The sequence below is a fragment of the Felis catus genome, chromosome D1 (assembly GCF_018350175.1).
Source record: "Felis catus isolate Fca126 chromosome D1, F.catus_Fca126_mat1.0, whole genome shotgun sequence".
Taxonomy (NCBI): Eukaryota; Metazoa; Chordata; class Mammalia; order Carnivora; family Felidae; genus Felis; species Felis catus.
In genome coordinates, this window is record NC_058377.1 from 18,817,759 (window position 1) to 18,834,177 (window position 16,419).

At 46.5% G+C, this 16,419-nt stretch overlaps 1 protein-coding gene across 4 annotated transcripts in view; it reads left to right on the forward strand.

Moving 5' to 3' along the window:
• Positions 1 to 16,419, forward strand: part of SORL1 (sortilin related receptor 1) — a 172,299-nt gene that overhangs the window by 72,049 nt on the left and 83,831 nt on the right. For all 4 annotated transcript variants that reach the window (XM_023239202.2, XM_023239203.2, XM_023239204.2 and 1 more), the window contains 2 exons: positions 2,570 to 2,658; positions 15,571 to 15,749. In XM_023239202.2, coding sequence (XP_023094970.1) covers positions 2,570 to 2,658; positions 15,571 to 15,749 — 268 coding nt within the window. The remainder of the gene's footprint in view (positions 1 to 2,569; positions 2,659 to 15,570; positions 15,750 to 16,419) is intronic.

Sequence of the window (16,419 nt, forward strand, 5' to 3'; positions counted from 1 at the left end):
ACCTTGTAAGCACGTAAGTCCCTTTCTCTTTTCCTGACCTTTTTGTTATTATTCTGTGTATCCCATCGAGATACATTAAAACACTGTAAGACAGTGTTTTTGCTTCTTTTTGCTTTAGTTGTTTTTAAATACCAGTTTTAATACCAGTTTTAAAGAGTTCAAGGGGGAAAAAAACAGTCTCTCATATTTACCCAGGTTATTTCTTTTACCCTTTCTTCATTCCCGAGAATCCCTGTAAGCCCCTGATAGGTTTCCCTACGGCCTCAAGAAACTCCTTTAGCATTTTTTGTTGAGCAGACCTATTGGCTACGCATTTTCTTGGTTTTCCTTCATTTGAGAATCTCTATATTTCGCTTTCCTTCCTGGAGGATATGTGTGCTGGATATAGAATTCTGGTTTGACAGTAATTTTCTCTCAGTGCTTTAAAGACGTGCCACTATCTTCTTGCCTCCCTGGTTTCTTATGAGAAATCTGTAGTCATTTTAGTTTCCAGTTTCCTGTATGCAATGCGTCATTTTGTGTAAATGCTTCAATGTTTTTTTCCTTATCTTTGGTTTTCAGCAGTTTTCTTGTGATATATCTAGATGTGGTTTTCTTTGCGTTTGTCCTGTGTGGGTATGCTGATCTTGAGTATGTGAATGTATGTTTTTCACCACATATGGGAAAGTTTCAGCCATTATTTCCTCAATTTTTTTTTTCCCTGCTCTAGTCCCTTTTTCCTGTTATTCTTGGACTCCAGTTACACATGCTTAGACCTTTTATTATTGTCCTCCCTGTCTGTGAAGCTTTTTTCTTTTCAATCTTTTTTTGTGTGTTCTTTTCTTTTTTTTAATTTGAAAATGTTTTTTATGTTTGTTTATTTTTGAGAGAGAGACAGAGTGCGAGCTGGGAGGGGCAGAGAGAGAGGGAGGCACAGAATCCGAAGCAGGCTCCAGGTTCTGAGCTGTCAGCACAGAGCCTGCCAGAGGGCTCGAACTCACGAGATGTGAGATCATGACCTGAGCCGAAGTCGACTGAGCCACCCAGGCGCCCCTGGTGTGCTCTTTAGGATGCATAATTTCTACTCTTCTATACTTATTGTCAAGTTCACCAATTCCTCTGTCATTTCCATTCTGTTGTTGAGCCCATTAGTGAATTTGTTACTTCAGATGTTAGATTTTTCTGTTCTAAAATTCTTTCCTTAAAAAAGAGTTTCCACTTCTCTGGGAAGAATTCATGTCTTTTGTTCATTTCAAGTGTGTTTTCCTTTAACTCATGAGATAGAGTTATGATCGTTAAAGTCTTCGGTTATTCTGGCATTTGAATCACCTTGGTGTTGGCCCCGTTGATTGTCTTTTCCCTTGAGAATTGGACGCGTTTTATCGGTATGCTTGCATGTTGATTAATTTTGGATTGTGTGCTGGACATGTGAATGAGATGTGTGGAATAAAATCTACTGGAGGAACGTCGATATTTTTGTTTTAGCATGTAGTAAATCTGCTCAGATTCAGACTTGAGCTTCCTTTTTGTATTCTGAGGGTGGCAGTTAAAATCTCCGTTCCATTCGCTAAACCTTTGCTGTGCTGGTTTAGGTCCTGCTGCACACATGTTTAGTTTAGGGGTTGGGCATGAGTTCATATACACAGAATTAGAGGATTTACTTGTTTGACACTTTCCCCTCTGGGATTTCATCCACATTCTCCCATGCCTGTAGTGGCTTCGTTTCCTGATTCCTTAGGCAGAAACAGTTTCTCCTGAAGGTTTAACCATCCATCTGGGACTGAGGTATTCCACGACTGGCACTTTCCCTTGGGGCAAAGCCATACCAGGGAACCCCAACCTTATGGTAGCTTCTCAGGTTTTTAAGTCCCCTACACAAGCCACCTGATTTTGTTTACTTTTCAGCATCCTTGGGCAGCTGATTTTTGTGTCTTGTTCAAAGTTTTCAGTTGTAATTGGCAGGGACGATGGAGTGCTGTGGGTTTATATAATCACGGTAGAATTCAAACTCCAGTTGGTTAATTGTTAAATTTTTTTTAAATGTTTATTTATTTTTGAGAGAAAGAGAGAGACAGAACGTGAGCAGGGGAGGGACAGAGACAGAGGGAGACACAGAATCCGAAGCAGGCTCCAGGCCCTGAGCTGTCAGCACAGAGCCCGACGCGGGGCTCGAACTCACAAACCGCAAGATCGTGACCTGAGCCGCAGTTGGACGCTCAACTGACTGAGCCACCCAGGCGCCCCTCCAGTTGGTTAATTTTTAATCTCTGGTTGGTGAGAGTAGATTTGGGTTTGACTCCTGCCTCTACTGTTTATAGTCAGCCCCTTTAATATGAACCCTACTTTCTTCATTTGCGAAAAAAAAAAATTAGGATATGAGAACTTGCTGTCCTATCCCAGGGTCGCGTGGAACAAACGAGGTAACGGATGTGAATGTGCCCTGAAAACCAAAACATTGTATTCAAGTGGTTGGTGTTGCTGCTGCGTTTTCAGTGTGTGTGCCCGTGTATGTGTGTGCCTGTGTGGCGTGCATGGTTTCTGCCCAGTCACCTCCACAGCGGTGGCATCAGCGCTGGCTTTTCCTCTTTAGGCACTTCCTGGACCTCACTACTATACTTGGGGAGATCATGGCGGCATCATCATGGCCATCGCCCAGGGCATGGAAACCAATGAGCTGAAGTAAGTGTTTCCGATGAAGCTTTTTCTTTTAACGTCACGCTGTACTCCCCAAAATTTAAGTCTGTGATTATAAGCGGATTATCTCTCTACAGCCCTAGATTGTTGACGGCACAGTTTATGACCTCAGCGTAATAAACCCCCATTTCTAATAGGGGGATGATAATCTGCCCTTCCTATCTCAAGGGGGTATCATAAGGAACAGATGAAATAATTTTATTGAGCCTACAAAGGACAGCTCTCTATAAATGTAAATTAATAATGACCAAACAATTAACTAGGGACTTTAACTTGTCTTTCTTTGCTCTGTGTGTGACACAGAATGAGTGATAATAAAAACAGTCGATAAATGATAATAGTACCTGACTAGTCATTTCAGAATGCATTCTACGTGGTAATCAGTTGACTTCTGCTGTGATCCGTTTGGTTTTGGGATTCATAGGAACAGACCTAGAAGGGACATTTGGGGTTAACTGCTTCATGTTATAAATGAGAAAACTGAGGCTTAGTAAGGTAAGGTAGCTTGCCAAGGATTCCCACATCTGTTAGTGACAGGCCGGACTGGTACTCATGTTAAATTGCATTCTGTACTCTTTGCAGATGTATTGCTCCGAAAAGCAAAAATGTCAAGGGTCTGTAAACTCTGCCTGCGTAAGTCTGCTTTTATCGGAACCACTTGGATTATTTTTGTCTGAGTGGGGACAAAAGTTAGTTTTGTTAACGTTACGTCAGGGCACACGGGCTGTCACTTCTCCCTATTTAAAAAAAAATGAGCCTGTGGCTCAGTTGGTTGAGCATCCGATTTCAGCTCAGGTCATGATCTCATGGTTTGTGAGTTCCAGCCCCGCATCGGGCTCTGTGCTGACAGCTCCCTCTCTCTCTGCGCCTCCCTCTCTCTCTGCCCCTCCCCTGCTCATGCTCATGCTCCCTCTCTCTCAAAAATAAATAAATGTTAAAAATTAAAAGAAAGTTTATTTATTTTGAGAGAGAGAGGGAGAGCTAGAGCGCACATGCACGCATGCTAATTGAGGAGTGGCAGAGAGAGAGGGAGACAGAGAATCCCAAGCAGGCTCCTCTCTGTCAGCACAGGGCCTGACACGGGGCTTGAACCCACAGACCGTGAGGTCATGACCTGGGCCAAAATGAAGAGTTGGACGCTCAACCATCTGAGCCACCCAGGCGCCCTCCCAGTTTTGAGCTGAACCCACAAGATGTGTTACCAACGGAGGTGGAGAGGCTTCACTAATCATCTTGTTTAATGCAAAGAAGAAAGCCTTCTTTTCCTTTGCTCCTTTTAGAAACAGGGTTCAGCGGCAAGAGAGAGGTGGGTGGTTTGAAAAAAGAGGCCTTAGCGTCTGGTTTCCCCTGTGGTGAATTTGCCCTGTGCTGAGGAGCCTGGCCTCAAAGAAGCAGAGAGAAGCCAAGTCCTGGCGTCTGGCTGTTCTCCAGTCCGTATGGCCCTGGTCGGCTGCTTCTCTCGAGCCAAGAGGCAGAAGCCCTGTTTGTGCGCAGCACTGTCTTCGCATTCCGATTGATGTTTGCTCCCATGAGGACAGTCACCGAGCGCTGTGCTTCCCACATTTGAGCTGCCATTTATTTACCTATCCGTCCACTTATTTATTTATCCATCAATTATCAGTTCGCATCTCACGCGCTTAGCAAACCTGAATCGTGCCGGGTACTGAGTCTCTAAAAACAAATAAGATGTTTCCCCTCACTCGGAAGGAGTCCATCCTCCAGGACTAAGATCCCCAGGCCAACAAACGGTGTGACGGTTGGGGCACTGCTGTGTGAGACATATGGTAGGGGACACAGTTTGGCTTCCTGTGCATCCCATGCCATTGTTTGAGTGGCAGTCCGATCGCAGAGTCAGTTTCTGGTTCTCCTAGGTTAACTTCTCTGCAGATTCCATTTGCATTCCGGGCTGGCTTCACGGAAGCCGTTCGCGTGACTCTGGTCCTCTCACACCATCTGTCGGTGCACCCGTGCTCCGGGAACGCAGTGTCATTGCTGCACCAGCAGGAGCAGCACACGGTCAGGAAAATAAACCTGCTGCCAGAAAATCACCGTGCCTTCCCCAGACACTTAAAAGTGACCGCGGGGTTGTGGACTTGAGGGTTTGTGGGCACTGTGGCACCTTTGTATTGCTCCGGGTTGTTTGGAGGCATCTGTATGGGTGGCTCAAATAAAGCACTTGCAAATACGAGAATATTTTCAGGCCTCCTAGTGACAGGTGCATGTGTCCCGAATATGAGTCTGAGCTTGGCCTAAATCTCTGTAGCCACCTGGCATTTACTTAGGATGTTGCTTTCAGAGGTTTTTGTTTTGGTTTGGTTTGGTTTTTGGGTTTTTTGTTGTAGTGGTGGTTTTGTTTTGTTTTCTGCTTCTCCTGTTTCTTTGCTTTTGACCTGTCACCCTGTGCCATCAGCTTCATCAGAAGAGAAGCAGGAAATGATACTATAGTTAGTTCATATCCTCAGACTGCAGTGTCGACTTACTGTGATACCTGAGCACGAACAGAGGATTTCTGTTGCAGGTCTAGATGTGTTGGGCCCCTTCAAGTCTGGCCTCCCCGACCACCGTGATCGCTCTCCTTGAGTCTCGCAGCATTTATTGGCTGTCTTATTTATTTGGGCATTGATCACATATGGACGTCCCTCGCTAGTTACCCTTTCGTTACATGCCTGACTTTTTCAACTCATTAACAAGGTCTTTTGCTCAGTATTTCTATTCTGTAAAGGCTAGCGGGTGCTTAGTCAGTGTTTGATTGTTCAATAAATAGGTCATGCACACTTAGTCTTGCAAGATTGCCTATTTCTTTACCGATTTATTTAAGCATTTATTTGTTTTTGAGAGACAGAGCACGAGCAGGGGAGGGGCAGGGAGAGGGGAAGGCACAGAATCCGAAGCAGGCTCCGGGCTCCAAGCTGTCAGCACAGAGCCTGACACGGGGCCCGAACCCATGAACTGTGAGATCTGAGCTGAAGTTGGACGCTTAACCAACTGAGCCACTCCGGCGCCCCTCTTTACTGAGTTATAAAACCAGAAGGGGTGCAGGACTGTGGCAGGTGCGCGGCTCTGAGGGGACCGCTCCCGCAGTGCTCTGCCTAAATAGCAATGGCTGGAACTCAAGTAGGAGTGGCAGGGGGTGGAGGCATCAGGGCTAGCCCAGTCTACCTTCCTCACTTTTCACATAAGGAAATAATGTGACTTGTCAATAGTTAGGGCCCAAGCTGGAACTCGAGCATATTTCTGTTAGATAATCATTTCACGTCAATTACGCGAACGTTTGTTGAACACGTGCAATGAACCAGACGCGGTTCTAGGTACGGAGGATGCAGAGGCGAGTGAGGCATCATTCAGGAGCTGCCTGTGCCCACTGTGGCTCTGTTATGTCTCTGAGCCAGCTACAAAGAGAGGCCAGGGGAAGGACCTGTTTCGAAAGGGAGCTTCCTGACACAAAGCCTTAGGGAAGAAAGCCATCATCAGGAACAACAGGAACTCTCGTAAGAGTTTCAGTAGGGACAGAGGTTGGAACATTGCTTAATGTAAGAGTTAGGTTTTTGTTTTGTCTTGTTTTGATGGTGGTTCTTTTAAATTATTCACATCTGGGGTGCCTGGGTGGCTCAGTCGTTTAAGTGTCTGGCTTCGGCTGGGGTCATAATCTCATGGTTCAGGGGGTTTGAGCCCTGCGTCGGGCTCTGTGCTGACAGGTGGGAGCCTGGAGCCTGCTTGAGATTCTGTGTCTCCCTCTCTCTCTGCCCCTTCCCTGCTTGCGCTCTGTCTCTCTCTCCCTCTCTCTCTCTCAAATATAAATATACATTAAAAAAATTTAAACTATTCACGTCTTTCTTTCCCTGATTAGCACAGATAACTTAAGAGTTGGCCATTACTTGTTCAGCTTCTGCCTGGACTCTCCTCTGAGGCTGTTACCTTTGTTATTGTTAATTGAAACTGAGAGCGAGAAGTGGAACCCTGTATTTTTTGCTCTTGTGTCTGCATGTCTGAAATGAATAAATAAGAACCCCTTCTGGGGATTCAGCTTCATTCGATCAGCACGTTGTCACCGTGAACCTGCTCAGGGGATGCACGGTTTTCTTGTGTATAATCAGTGTATTTTTCAGAGAAGGGGCTGCTGTGTTCTTCCACTCTGATAAAACAAAACAAAACAAAACAAAACAAAAACCCAAACACAGGTTTGCTGACTTGATCATGAAGGACAAGATCATTTTCCATTTCTTCTAGGCAGGTTTACCTGCCAGCAAAAGGCTATTCTTGGTAGTTTACTAATAATATTTTGGACTCGCCCAAAAGCGTCTTTCCTCACAGGAGATTTTTTTAAAAAAATTTTTTTTTAAACGTTTATTTACTTTTGAGACAGAGAGAGACAGACTATGAACGGGGGAGGGGCAGAGAGAAAGAGGGAGACACAGAATCTGAAGCAGGCTCCAGGCTCTGAGCCATCAGCTCAGAGCCCGACGCGGGGCTCGAACTCACGGACCGTGAGATCATGACCTGAGCCGAAGTCGGAAGCTTAACCGACTGAGCCACCCAGGTGCCCCTCTCATAGGAGATTTTTGATTGAATAGGGCTTTCCTCCCGGAGCCCCGAAAAGACAGTGCAAAGATTACATCCGGCAGTGCAGCTGTCTTTCTGGACCTGAGTTCTGGAAGCAGCCCTTTGGTTCCAGAATGTGGGAGATGGCAGTTAGCCCGCACACTTGTGGCAGCATTAAGGCGGGGGGGGGTGGTGGGGGGTGGGTACCACTTACTGGGACGGTTGCAGAGAGCGCCATCCCTACCTGCTTCATTTTAACCCTCATGTGGTCTCTTCGGCCTTTGGGTTTTAGTGAAGCCCGTGTTATCACCTGTTAATTGTTAAGAAACTGAGTGATGGGGTTCAAAGAATACAGTGCAGTTCATTGACTTTCCTTTAGCAAATGTTAATTAATGCCCCTTCTGTGTGCCAGGAAAGGTGCCAGCTGCCAGGGGCGGGAAAGTGAGGAGGAGGGCTCGTTTCTGACAAAGGGCAGTCTGCTCGAAGATGCTCACAACATCAGGTCATGAAAATAGAGTGCGGGGTAAGGTAGAAGGAGTACACGGTGCTGTGGGAACACAGAATGGGGGCCAGGGAGAAGGAAGGAGAAGGAAGAGGAAGCTTGAGCGAGGTTGGTGTGCCATTTCAGGGTTAGAAAGACCTTGGCCAGAGAAGGTCCGGCATGAACCAGGGTGGAAGGTGTAAGCTCGAGTAGTAACAGAATGCAGACTGCAGGGAGGGGGCCGTGAGACATGGGGATTGAGGTCGGTGTAGGTAGGGGCTGGGGGCCGCAGGACCTCCATGCCTCCCCGGAGAGATCAGACTTGCCTTTCAAAGTCGGGGGTCCTAAAAACGCCTGGAGGGTTCTCAGTAGGGGAATGACAGGGCTAGATTCACGTTATGGAAAAGATGGCTCTGGCCAGCTGAGGAGGATGAACGTTAAAGAAGCAAGAGTGGACGTGAGAGAGGAAGCTGGTGGGGGGACTGAGCATTTTGGGGGACAACGTCTGCAGGACTGCTTTTGACTAGGATGACGGGGGACGCTGATCAGACCCTTCGTAGAGGCGCAGGGGAAAGTGAGGGGAGCAGGCCCTGAAAGGCCATCAGAGGAATGTGGGTTTGGACACGGTGGGCTGCATTGCTCTGGGCTGTCCAAGGGGAGATGTCCAGCAGGAATCTGGACGTAGTCCGTCATCTGGGTTGGCCTCCCGCCAGCGCTTGAAAGCATTTTTATGGAAGTCCACCAGTGTTTCCTTGAATAGTTTGAGTCACGGGAAATTTACCAGATCACGAGGGGCTTCCATTTCACTTTGGGACAGTTTGTTCATGTCTCCATTCGCTCACCATTTTTATCCATTTATTCCTTTACGAATGGAGGTTCTCAGGTCGGAGAGAGCCCCAATTCTCCTCTCTCCGGTTTCTAGCGAGTAGGCTTAGTTCTGCCCCCAGGAGACGCACACAGAGGCCCTTTCCTCCTTCCCCTGAACACCTTTCAGGATCTGAGGCCCCTCCCTGGCCTCCTGTGTGTCTCCCATTCCGTGGCAGGTGGCTCCGGTTCCTGTCCTCTGATGCTGTGGGGTCCCGACCCTTCACCATCCGGGTCTCCTTTAGCCCACCTCACGATGTCAGTGCTTTCAAATGTGGGGCCCAGATCTGACCCCAACATGCAGGGATGAACACCAACGCAGCTCTGGACACCCAGTTTCTGCCAGTGAGAACCCAAGACTCTTTTTACACTTCTGACCGCCTCCCTACCTTTCTAGCTTCTACTAAATCATCTTGTAGAAACTGAGATATCCATTTACACGCCATGAGATGCTCAGATTGTAAATCCACTGTTTGGTCAGTGCTGGAGGATGCCTCGTCAAGATGCAGAAAATTTCCATCACCCCAGAAAATCCCTCTGTGCCCCTTCCTCCAATACCACCGCCCCACCCCAGCTAGAGGCAACTGATGGTCCGATTATATTTTTATCACTGTAGGTTACTTCTGCCGCTAGCAGAATTTCCTGTGTTTCTTATCTGGCTTCTGCTATTCAGCATCATATTTTTGAGATCCTATCTGTGCTGTGATCTCTACCGGTAGGTTAAGTTCAGTTTCACCGTGAAACCTACAGATTTTATTTTTTTTTTCTTATGGATTTTATTAAAGGCATGATTTTCTTTTTCTTTTTTTCTTTTAATTTTTTTATTTGAGTATAGTTGACCTACGATGTTACATTAGTTTCAGGTGTGCAACGTAGTGATTCAGCATCTCTGTATGTTCTGCTGTGCTCACAAGTGTAGCCACCATTCGTCACTATACCACACTACTGTAATATCATTGACTTGAGACTATATTTAGTAGTAGTACTTTTATTTTATTAAAAAAGTTAAAAAAAATTTTTTTTAACGTTTATTTATTTTTGAGACAGAGAGAGCATGAGCAGGGGAGGGGCAGAGAGAGAGGGAGACACAGAATTGGAAGCAGGCTCCAGGCTCTGAGCCATCAGCCCAGAGCCCGATGCGGGGCTCGAACTCACGGACCGTGAGATCGTGACCTGAGCCGAAGTCGGACGCTCAACCAACTGAGCCACCCAGGCGCCCCTAAAAAAGTTTTTTAACGTTCATTTATTTTTGAGAGAGAGAGAGACACAGAGCGCGAGTGGGGGAGGGGCAGAGAGAGGGAGACACAGAATCGGAAGCAGGCTCCGGGGCTCCGAGCTGTCAGCACAGAGCCCGACGCGGGGCTCGAGCTCACAGATTGAGCCACAGTCAGACGCTCAACCGACTGAGTCACCCCGATGCCCCCGTAGTAGTAGTGGTATTTTTAAAGTTTATTCACTTTGAGAGCGAGAGAGTGAGCATGCGGGCAAGCAGGGGAGGGGCAGAGAGAGAGACGGAGAAAGAGGGAGAAAATCCGGAGCGGGCTCTGTGCTGTCAGTGTGGAGCCCAAGGTGGGGCCCGGCTCGAACTCATGAGACGTGAGATCTTGATCTGAGCTGGAATCAGGAGTTGGACCCTCAACCGACTGAGCCACCCAGACGCCATGAGATTTTATTTTGAATAGGTGCGTGTAGGGTGGAAATGCCACCTTCAGCATTAATGGAAACTCCAGAAGGAAACTAGGGTAGTTAAACATGCAGCATACTTTCCTTTCCTTGCACCTCTGGGGGTACGTAGCTGTCTGTCTCCGCAGACATAACCCAGGATGCCCGTGACTTTCTTTGCTATCGTGTAGGAAAGCAGCCTGAGAATGAAGACCACAGAGGAAAAATGATCAAGGGGTGGAGAAAACAGACTGAATCCCAGCGACAGCTTTGCCGTACCGAGGGGACTTGTGCCGTTGGACTGCTCACATTCATGAAATAACGCATTCTTTTAATTAATTAATTAATTTTACCTCCAAGCCAGTTTGAATCGTATTGCAACTTCGTGATAAAGGCAGTATAACCCTTCACTAGCTGGGTAACCTCAGCAAATTACTTATCTTATGAAGACTCAGTTTTCTCATCCGTGGAAACGCCTCACGGTATTTTTAACGTGGTAATTTACACAAGGTAATTGATGCAAATAATGGAGTGCATTATCTCGACTTAGAGTAGTTTTATTATCACTACTTTTTTTCCTTCCGTATAGCGTTGGTTTCGGGTGTAGAATTTAGGGGTTTATCACTTACGTATAACACCCAGTGCTCATCCCAACAAGCGTCCTCCTTGTGCCCGTCACCCATTTGGCCCATCCCCCACCCACCACCCCTCCAGCAAGCAACCCCTCAATTTGTTCTCTATAGTTGAGTCTCTAATGGTTTGCTTCCCTGTTTTTATCTTACTTTATTTTTCCTTCCCTTCCCCTGTGTTCAGTCTGTTTTGTTTCTTTTTTTAAAAAAAAATTTTTTTTTTCAACGTTTATTTATTTTTGGGACAGAGAGAGACAGAGCATGAACGGGGGAGGGGCAGAGAGAAAGAGGGAGACACAGAATCGGAAACAGGCTCCAGGCTCTGAGCCATCAGCCCAGAGCCCGACGCGGGGCTCGAACTCACAGACCGCAAGATCGTGACCTGGCTGAAGTCGGGCGCTTACCGACTGCGCCACCCAGGCGCCCCTGTTTTGTTTCTTAAACTCCACATAGAAGCGAAATTGTATGGTATTTAAGACCAGATTTTCTGCATCTTGGGTCTGAGCAGGTAGGCTTTTGAAACAACATGTGGAACTTTTTTCTCATGTTTGCTTATTCTTTTGATGTGATAAGAGTGTTTTGAATCCTGTTTGGGCATTAATTCCATTATCAGTCCAATTAGCCTTGTAGGCTTTGCACATTTGATGGGTTGACCTTCCATATTGTTATTCATGTCTTTGACTAAAGCAGGGAGCAGTGTGGGAACGAGGGATCTCATTTGGGGTTGGGTTCACGCCATATGTCGGCAATCAGCACACGGGGACTTGTTTTTCCCAGCGGTGAATTTTATCTAGCTGTGTGGTCCATAGAGATCCTTATGAAAAAAGAACGTTCTCTATCATTGCCCTCTTCTTCAAATCAAGGATTACCTTGAGAAAAAGAAGTGGGATTCGATTGTTGTGTTGTGACTTGGGTGTGAAACCATGTGAGTCCCAGCCCTGACTTCCTTCTTTTCTAAGGTCTCTCAGATCAGCTGTTTCCATTCTTGAAACCATTTTTTAGTTCCTTTTTTTTTTTAATGTTTGTTTATTCTTTGAGAGACAGCGACAGAGAACGAGTGGGGGAGGGGCAGAGAGAGAGGGAGACACAGAATCTGAAGCAGGCTCCAGGCTCTAAGCTGTCAGCACAGAGCCTGATGCCGGGGTTTGAACTCATGAACCACCAGATCATGGCGTGAGTTGAAGTCGGATGCTCAACCGACTGAGCCACCCAGGCGCCCCCATTTTTATGTTCTTTAGGAAAGTAAAACTATTCTTCCTCCTCTGGGCTTCAAGAATCTCTGTTCTTTGTGATTCTTTTAGAGATTCTTATCTGCCATCATATTTTGAACTTTTTCTATTCTCTAGAACGTTCTCTCTTTTGTACTCATTTTCTTTTAACGTCCCTGTCTTTTTTTTCCTGCCTTGTCCAGTCTGAAGATCATTCTTGGTAAAGATACAACCAAAATAGAAATTGAGTGGTTCTGCCTTTTTTCTCTCCTTTCTATTGTTACTATTTATACTAGTGACCATCAAAAGGATGATCCCTTTCTGGTTCTTTATAGAATTTCTTGCTAATACTTTGTAGAATTTACTAGGCAACCCACCCACCATCCCACTGACTCACGAATCTATCACTAATTGTTACAATTTGAAGCATAATCTTTGGCTTATTTTGGGTTTGTTTGCTCACGGTTGCTGCAGATTACTTGCCATCAGAATTATAACGGGAATTAACTAGCAGATAAGTACTGCTCTTTAATTTTTTTTTGCCTTTGGTTGTATGGCTCTTTTCTTATTGTGAACATGTTTAAAAATCTGAGTTCATCGGGGCGCCTGGGTGGCTCGGTCGGTTAAGCGTCCGACTTCAGCTCAGGTCACGATCTCACGGTCCGTGAGTTCGAGCCCTGCGTCGGGCTCTGGGCTGATGGCTCAGAGCCTGGAGCCTGTTTCTGATTCTGTGTCTCCCTCTCTCTCTGCCCCTCCCCCATTCATGCTCTGTCTTTCTCTGTCTCAAAAATAAATAAACGTTAAAAAAAAATTAAAAAAAAAAAAACAAAAAAGACAAAAAAAAAAAAAAAAACCAAACTGTGAGATCATGACCTGAGCCCAAGTCGGACGCTTAGCCTACTGAGCCACGCAGGCACCCCTATGTGTGTAGTTTTATCTGAACATTTTGAATCCTCCAGTCCTGAAGGTTAGGGCTCTGATGGTCTTTCCTGACTGTAGGAATACACAGGTGACTTGGTTTGTTTTCTTGCAAGGCTGTTGTCATTTTCACCCCATCAATACATCTTCTTCTTTAGGGGATCAGAACCTGGTCTAGAGTAGATGTCCCCCTAACTGTTGCAGTGGTAATGTGACTTGCTTCTTCCCCGAAACTCGGAAAAAGCACCGTTTTCTAAATGCGCAGTTTATTCTCAAATACAAGGCTCTGCTTGGCCATGTACCTGCTTATCAGTCTCATCAAAGTGTCATCCCATCAGTCATCTGGGAACCTCTCAAGAAATGGGGTGCTTCATTTCCTAAGGTTATCGGGGGTTCAAGGAGCTCCTAAATAGAATTACGGGGCAGTGTGCAAATGGATGGACCTCCAACGTTATCCCTGATAGCTCCCATCCTGTCTGGATAATAGGCCAGCTCTTCCCATTCATTTTCCTTTAAAAGTGATACTCAGCCGTTAGCTCATCACACTGGTGCAAGGAGAGTGAATGAGTTAACTTATCCCTATATCTGCTTCAAAATCAGCTTCAACCAAACGCAGTTCAACCAGATGAGGATTTCTCCTCTTTGGAAGATCCGTAGGGGAGTCACTTGGTCCTCGTTGACCTTCTTTATTTATGTTGCCTTGTACACCGCTCCCCACCTCCCATTTAACCCGTGGCCTCTTGCAGAAGTACCCATTGTCGTCATCTCGATTTGGGAGAGAGTGTTTGGATTGTATGATGTTGTGAAAAGATTTGTGTCAAGCATTCTTTGAGGAAGAAAAACTAAAATCTCAAAAATACAGGAAACGTGAAAGAAAGAGAAATTTTGCACGTAGGATTTAAGAGAGAAGCGAGAGCTGACACTGAAGAGAGCTCTAACTGAGCGGTTTCTCATGTTGAGCATCTTGGCCAGCTTCCTGGGAGGCGAAGCAAGTGTTAGGTATTCCCCATCTCCCTCTGCGCCTCCCCTCCCCCTCAATACAAAAGATCATGAAAAATCAGCACAGTTATGTCAGTGCTGCCTATTTCTTTAAAGAGCTTGCTTTCTCGTTCGGCTCTAGCAAGAACAAGTCCTCCTTGGAGACTTTTCTCTGGACATATTTTTCCTCCACCTTAAAAATCTGTCAGACCGCGGGAAAAGGCGGAAGAATTGTATAAAGGACACCCACAGAAGTTTGCCCAGAATCACCAGTTGCTAATATTTGCCAGTTTGCTTTACTTCTGTCATCTATTCATCCTACCTGCCTGTCTGTCTATGTGTTTATCCTTTTGTCATTTGTGGGTTTTTTAAAAAAAAATATTTATTTTGAGAGAGAGAGCATGAACATGAGCGGGGTAGGGGCAGAGTAAATCCCAAGCAGACTCAATGCTGTCAGTGCAGAGCCTGATGCGGGGCTCAGACTCACAAGCTGTGAGATCATGACCTGGGCTGAAATCAAGAGTTGGACGCTTAACCTACTGAGCCACCCAGGTGCCCCTTGCTGAGCCATTTGAAAGAAAGTTGTAGCCATCGTGCCCCTTCACAGCTAAATATTTAAAACATGTATCACCAATACGTACGGGTATTTTCCTATGCACTCAGAATGCCATTCTCACATCTAAGGAAATTCACATGAGCTCAGTGTCCCTTACACACTGTATTTATATTTTCTCGGTTGTCCCAAGCTGCTTACAGCTGCCTTCCCCCACCGGTCTGGGATGCAGTCAAGGTTTACACATGGCGTGTGGTCGTTAACACCTCTTTAGTCTCTTTGTAACCAGCCTTCCGCCTTTCCTGGTTGGTTTGTTAAGTTTTTCACGGCCTCAGTTTTGTGTCGGAGGAATCCCGACCAGTGGCCACGGAGACCGTCCCACGTTCTGGATTTGTCCGGTTGGACAGAACGGCACGTAGATGATACTCTCAACGCTTTATCCGGGAGGCACGTGACGTCAGGTTGTCCCATTGTTAGTGACGCTAACTTTGGTGACAGTTGTGACTCTTAATCCATTGTAAGATTGCATTTCCCCATTTGCAGCGAATGACTCATCTGTGGGTTGATGCGAACACCGTGGTCCCCACATGAACCATGTGGTTGTAGCATTCAGTGGTCTTCTTTGCCTGACTCGGTCATTACAGTGCGGGTTATGGGATGGTCGTTTTTCTCATGCTGTCATTGTTTTCAATATGCATCGGGTAGCATTGTAACATAAGAAAAACATCTTCCTGCTTCCCTTTTCTCTTTCAGCATCATTCGGAGACCCCTGTCGTATTTCTATTGGGTATATAATCTGTTACTGTCATTTTTCTGTTTTTATGTTCAGATTTTCCCAAATTGGCCAGTAGGAGCTCCATCAGGCTGGCTGCTGTGTCCCTTTGCACTGACTCCGTTAGTCTCTTAGCACGTCCTTGCTTTCTGGCACAGCCTTGAAGGTTCCCTGCTCCGGCTGTTCCTCCAGAGAGTCCTGGCTCTTATCACTAGTGAATGTTACCTGGAAACCAAGCCCTTGCCCTAGAGACTTTAACTGCAAGTAAGAATCCTCTTACTCGTCCTTGGCAGATACAGTACCAACGAAGGGGAGACCTGGAAAACGTTCATCTTCTCCGAGAGCCCAGTGTTTGTGTACGGGCTCCTCACGGAACCCGGCGAGAAGAGCACTGTCTTCACCATCTTTGGCTCCAACAAGGAGAATGTGCACAGCTGGCTGATCCTGCAGGTCAATGCCACGGGTGCCTTGGGTAAGCCGCTGCCTCCTCGGCCCTCTTCATGGAGATATTTGTTGACCAGGGCATCGGCTTCGACACTCTGTACTCGAGAGAGTCTGTAGCCGTTGAAGGAGACGGACACGTATGCAGTAACCAGTTGGGAAATACAGAGGTAGTTACTCAGACAGTTCTTAGTAGGAGCAGGTGTTATGTCTTGTATCCTCACTTCCTGTCTAGTCGCTGGCGCATAGTAGGTCTGCGTGTGTGTGCGTTGAACAGGTGAGTAAATGAAAAACATCCCTCCACATCAGCAGTTCTGCTTTGACAGACTCAGCGGGTGACTCCCGTGTGAATGGCAGTGTGCCCCATGATGCAGGGACCTCTCAGCCGTCTAGGATCTCATCTGCCGTCTGCTAGTGTAGGCACAGGATGTGTAAGTAAGCAGGGAGAAGTGTAATCCAGAGTCTTTCTTCCTCCCCCGTTCCCTCTGCAGCCCTACTCTTTCCTCCCCCTTCTGCCTCAGCCGACATCATTCCAACTATCTGGAACATCCCCTCTGCTACCCATTCCATTTCTCCTAGTCGAGATCCTTTTCACGGTCTCAGGATCCAATGCACTTGGCCGCTAATATCCCAGCCAGAGGACCCCCCCCCCCGCCGCCTCTCGTCCGTGTCCAGAACATAAGCCCACCCCTCACGCTGTG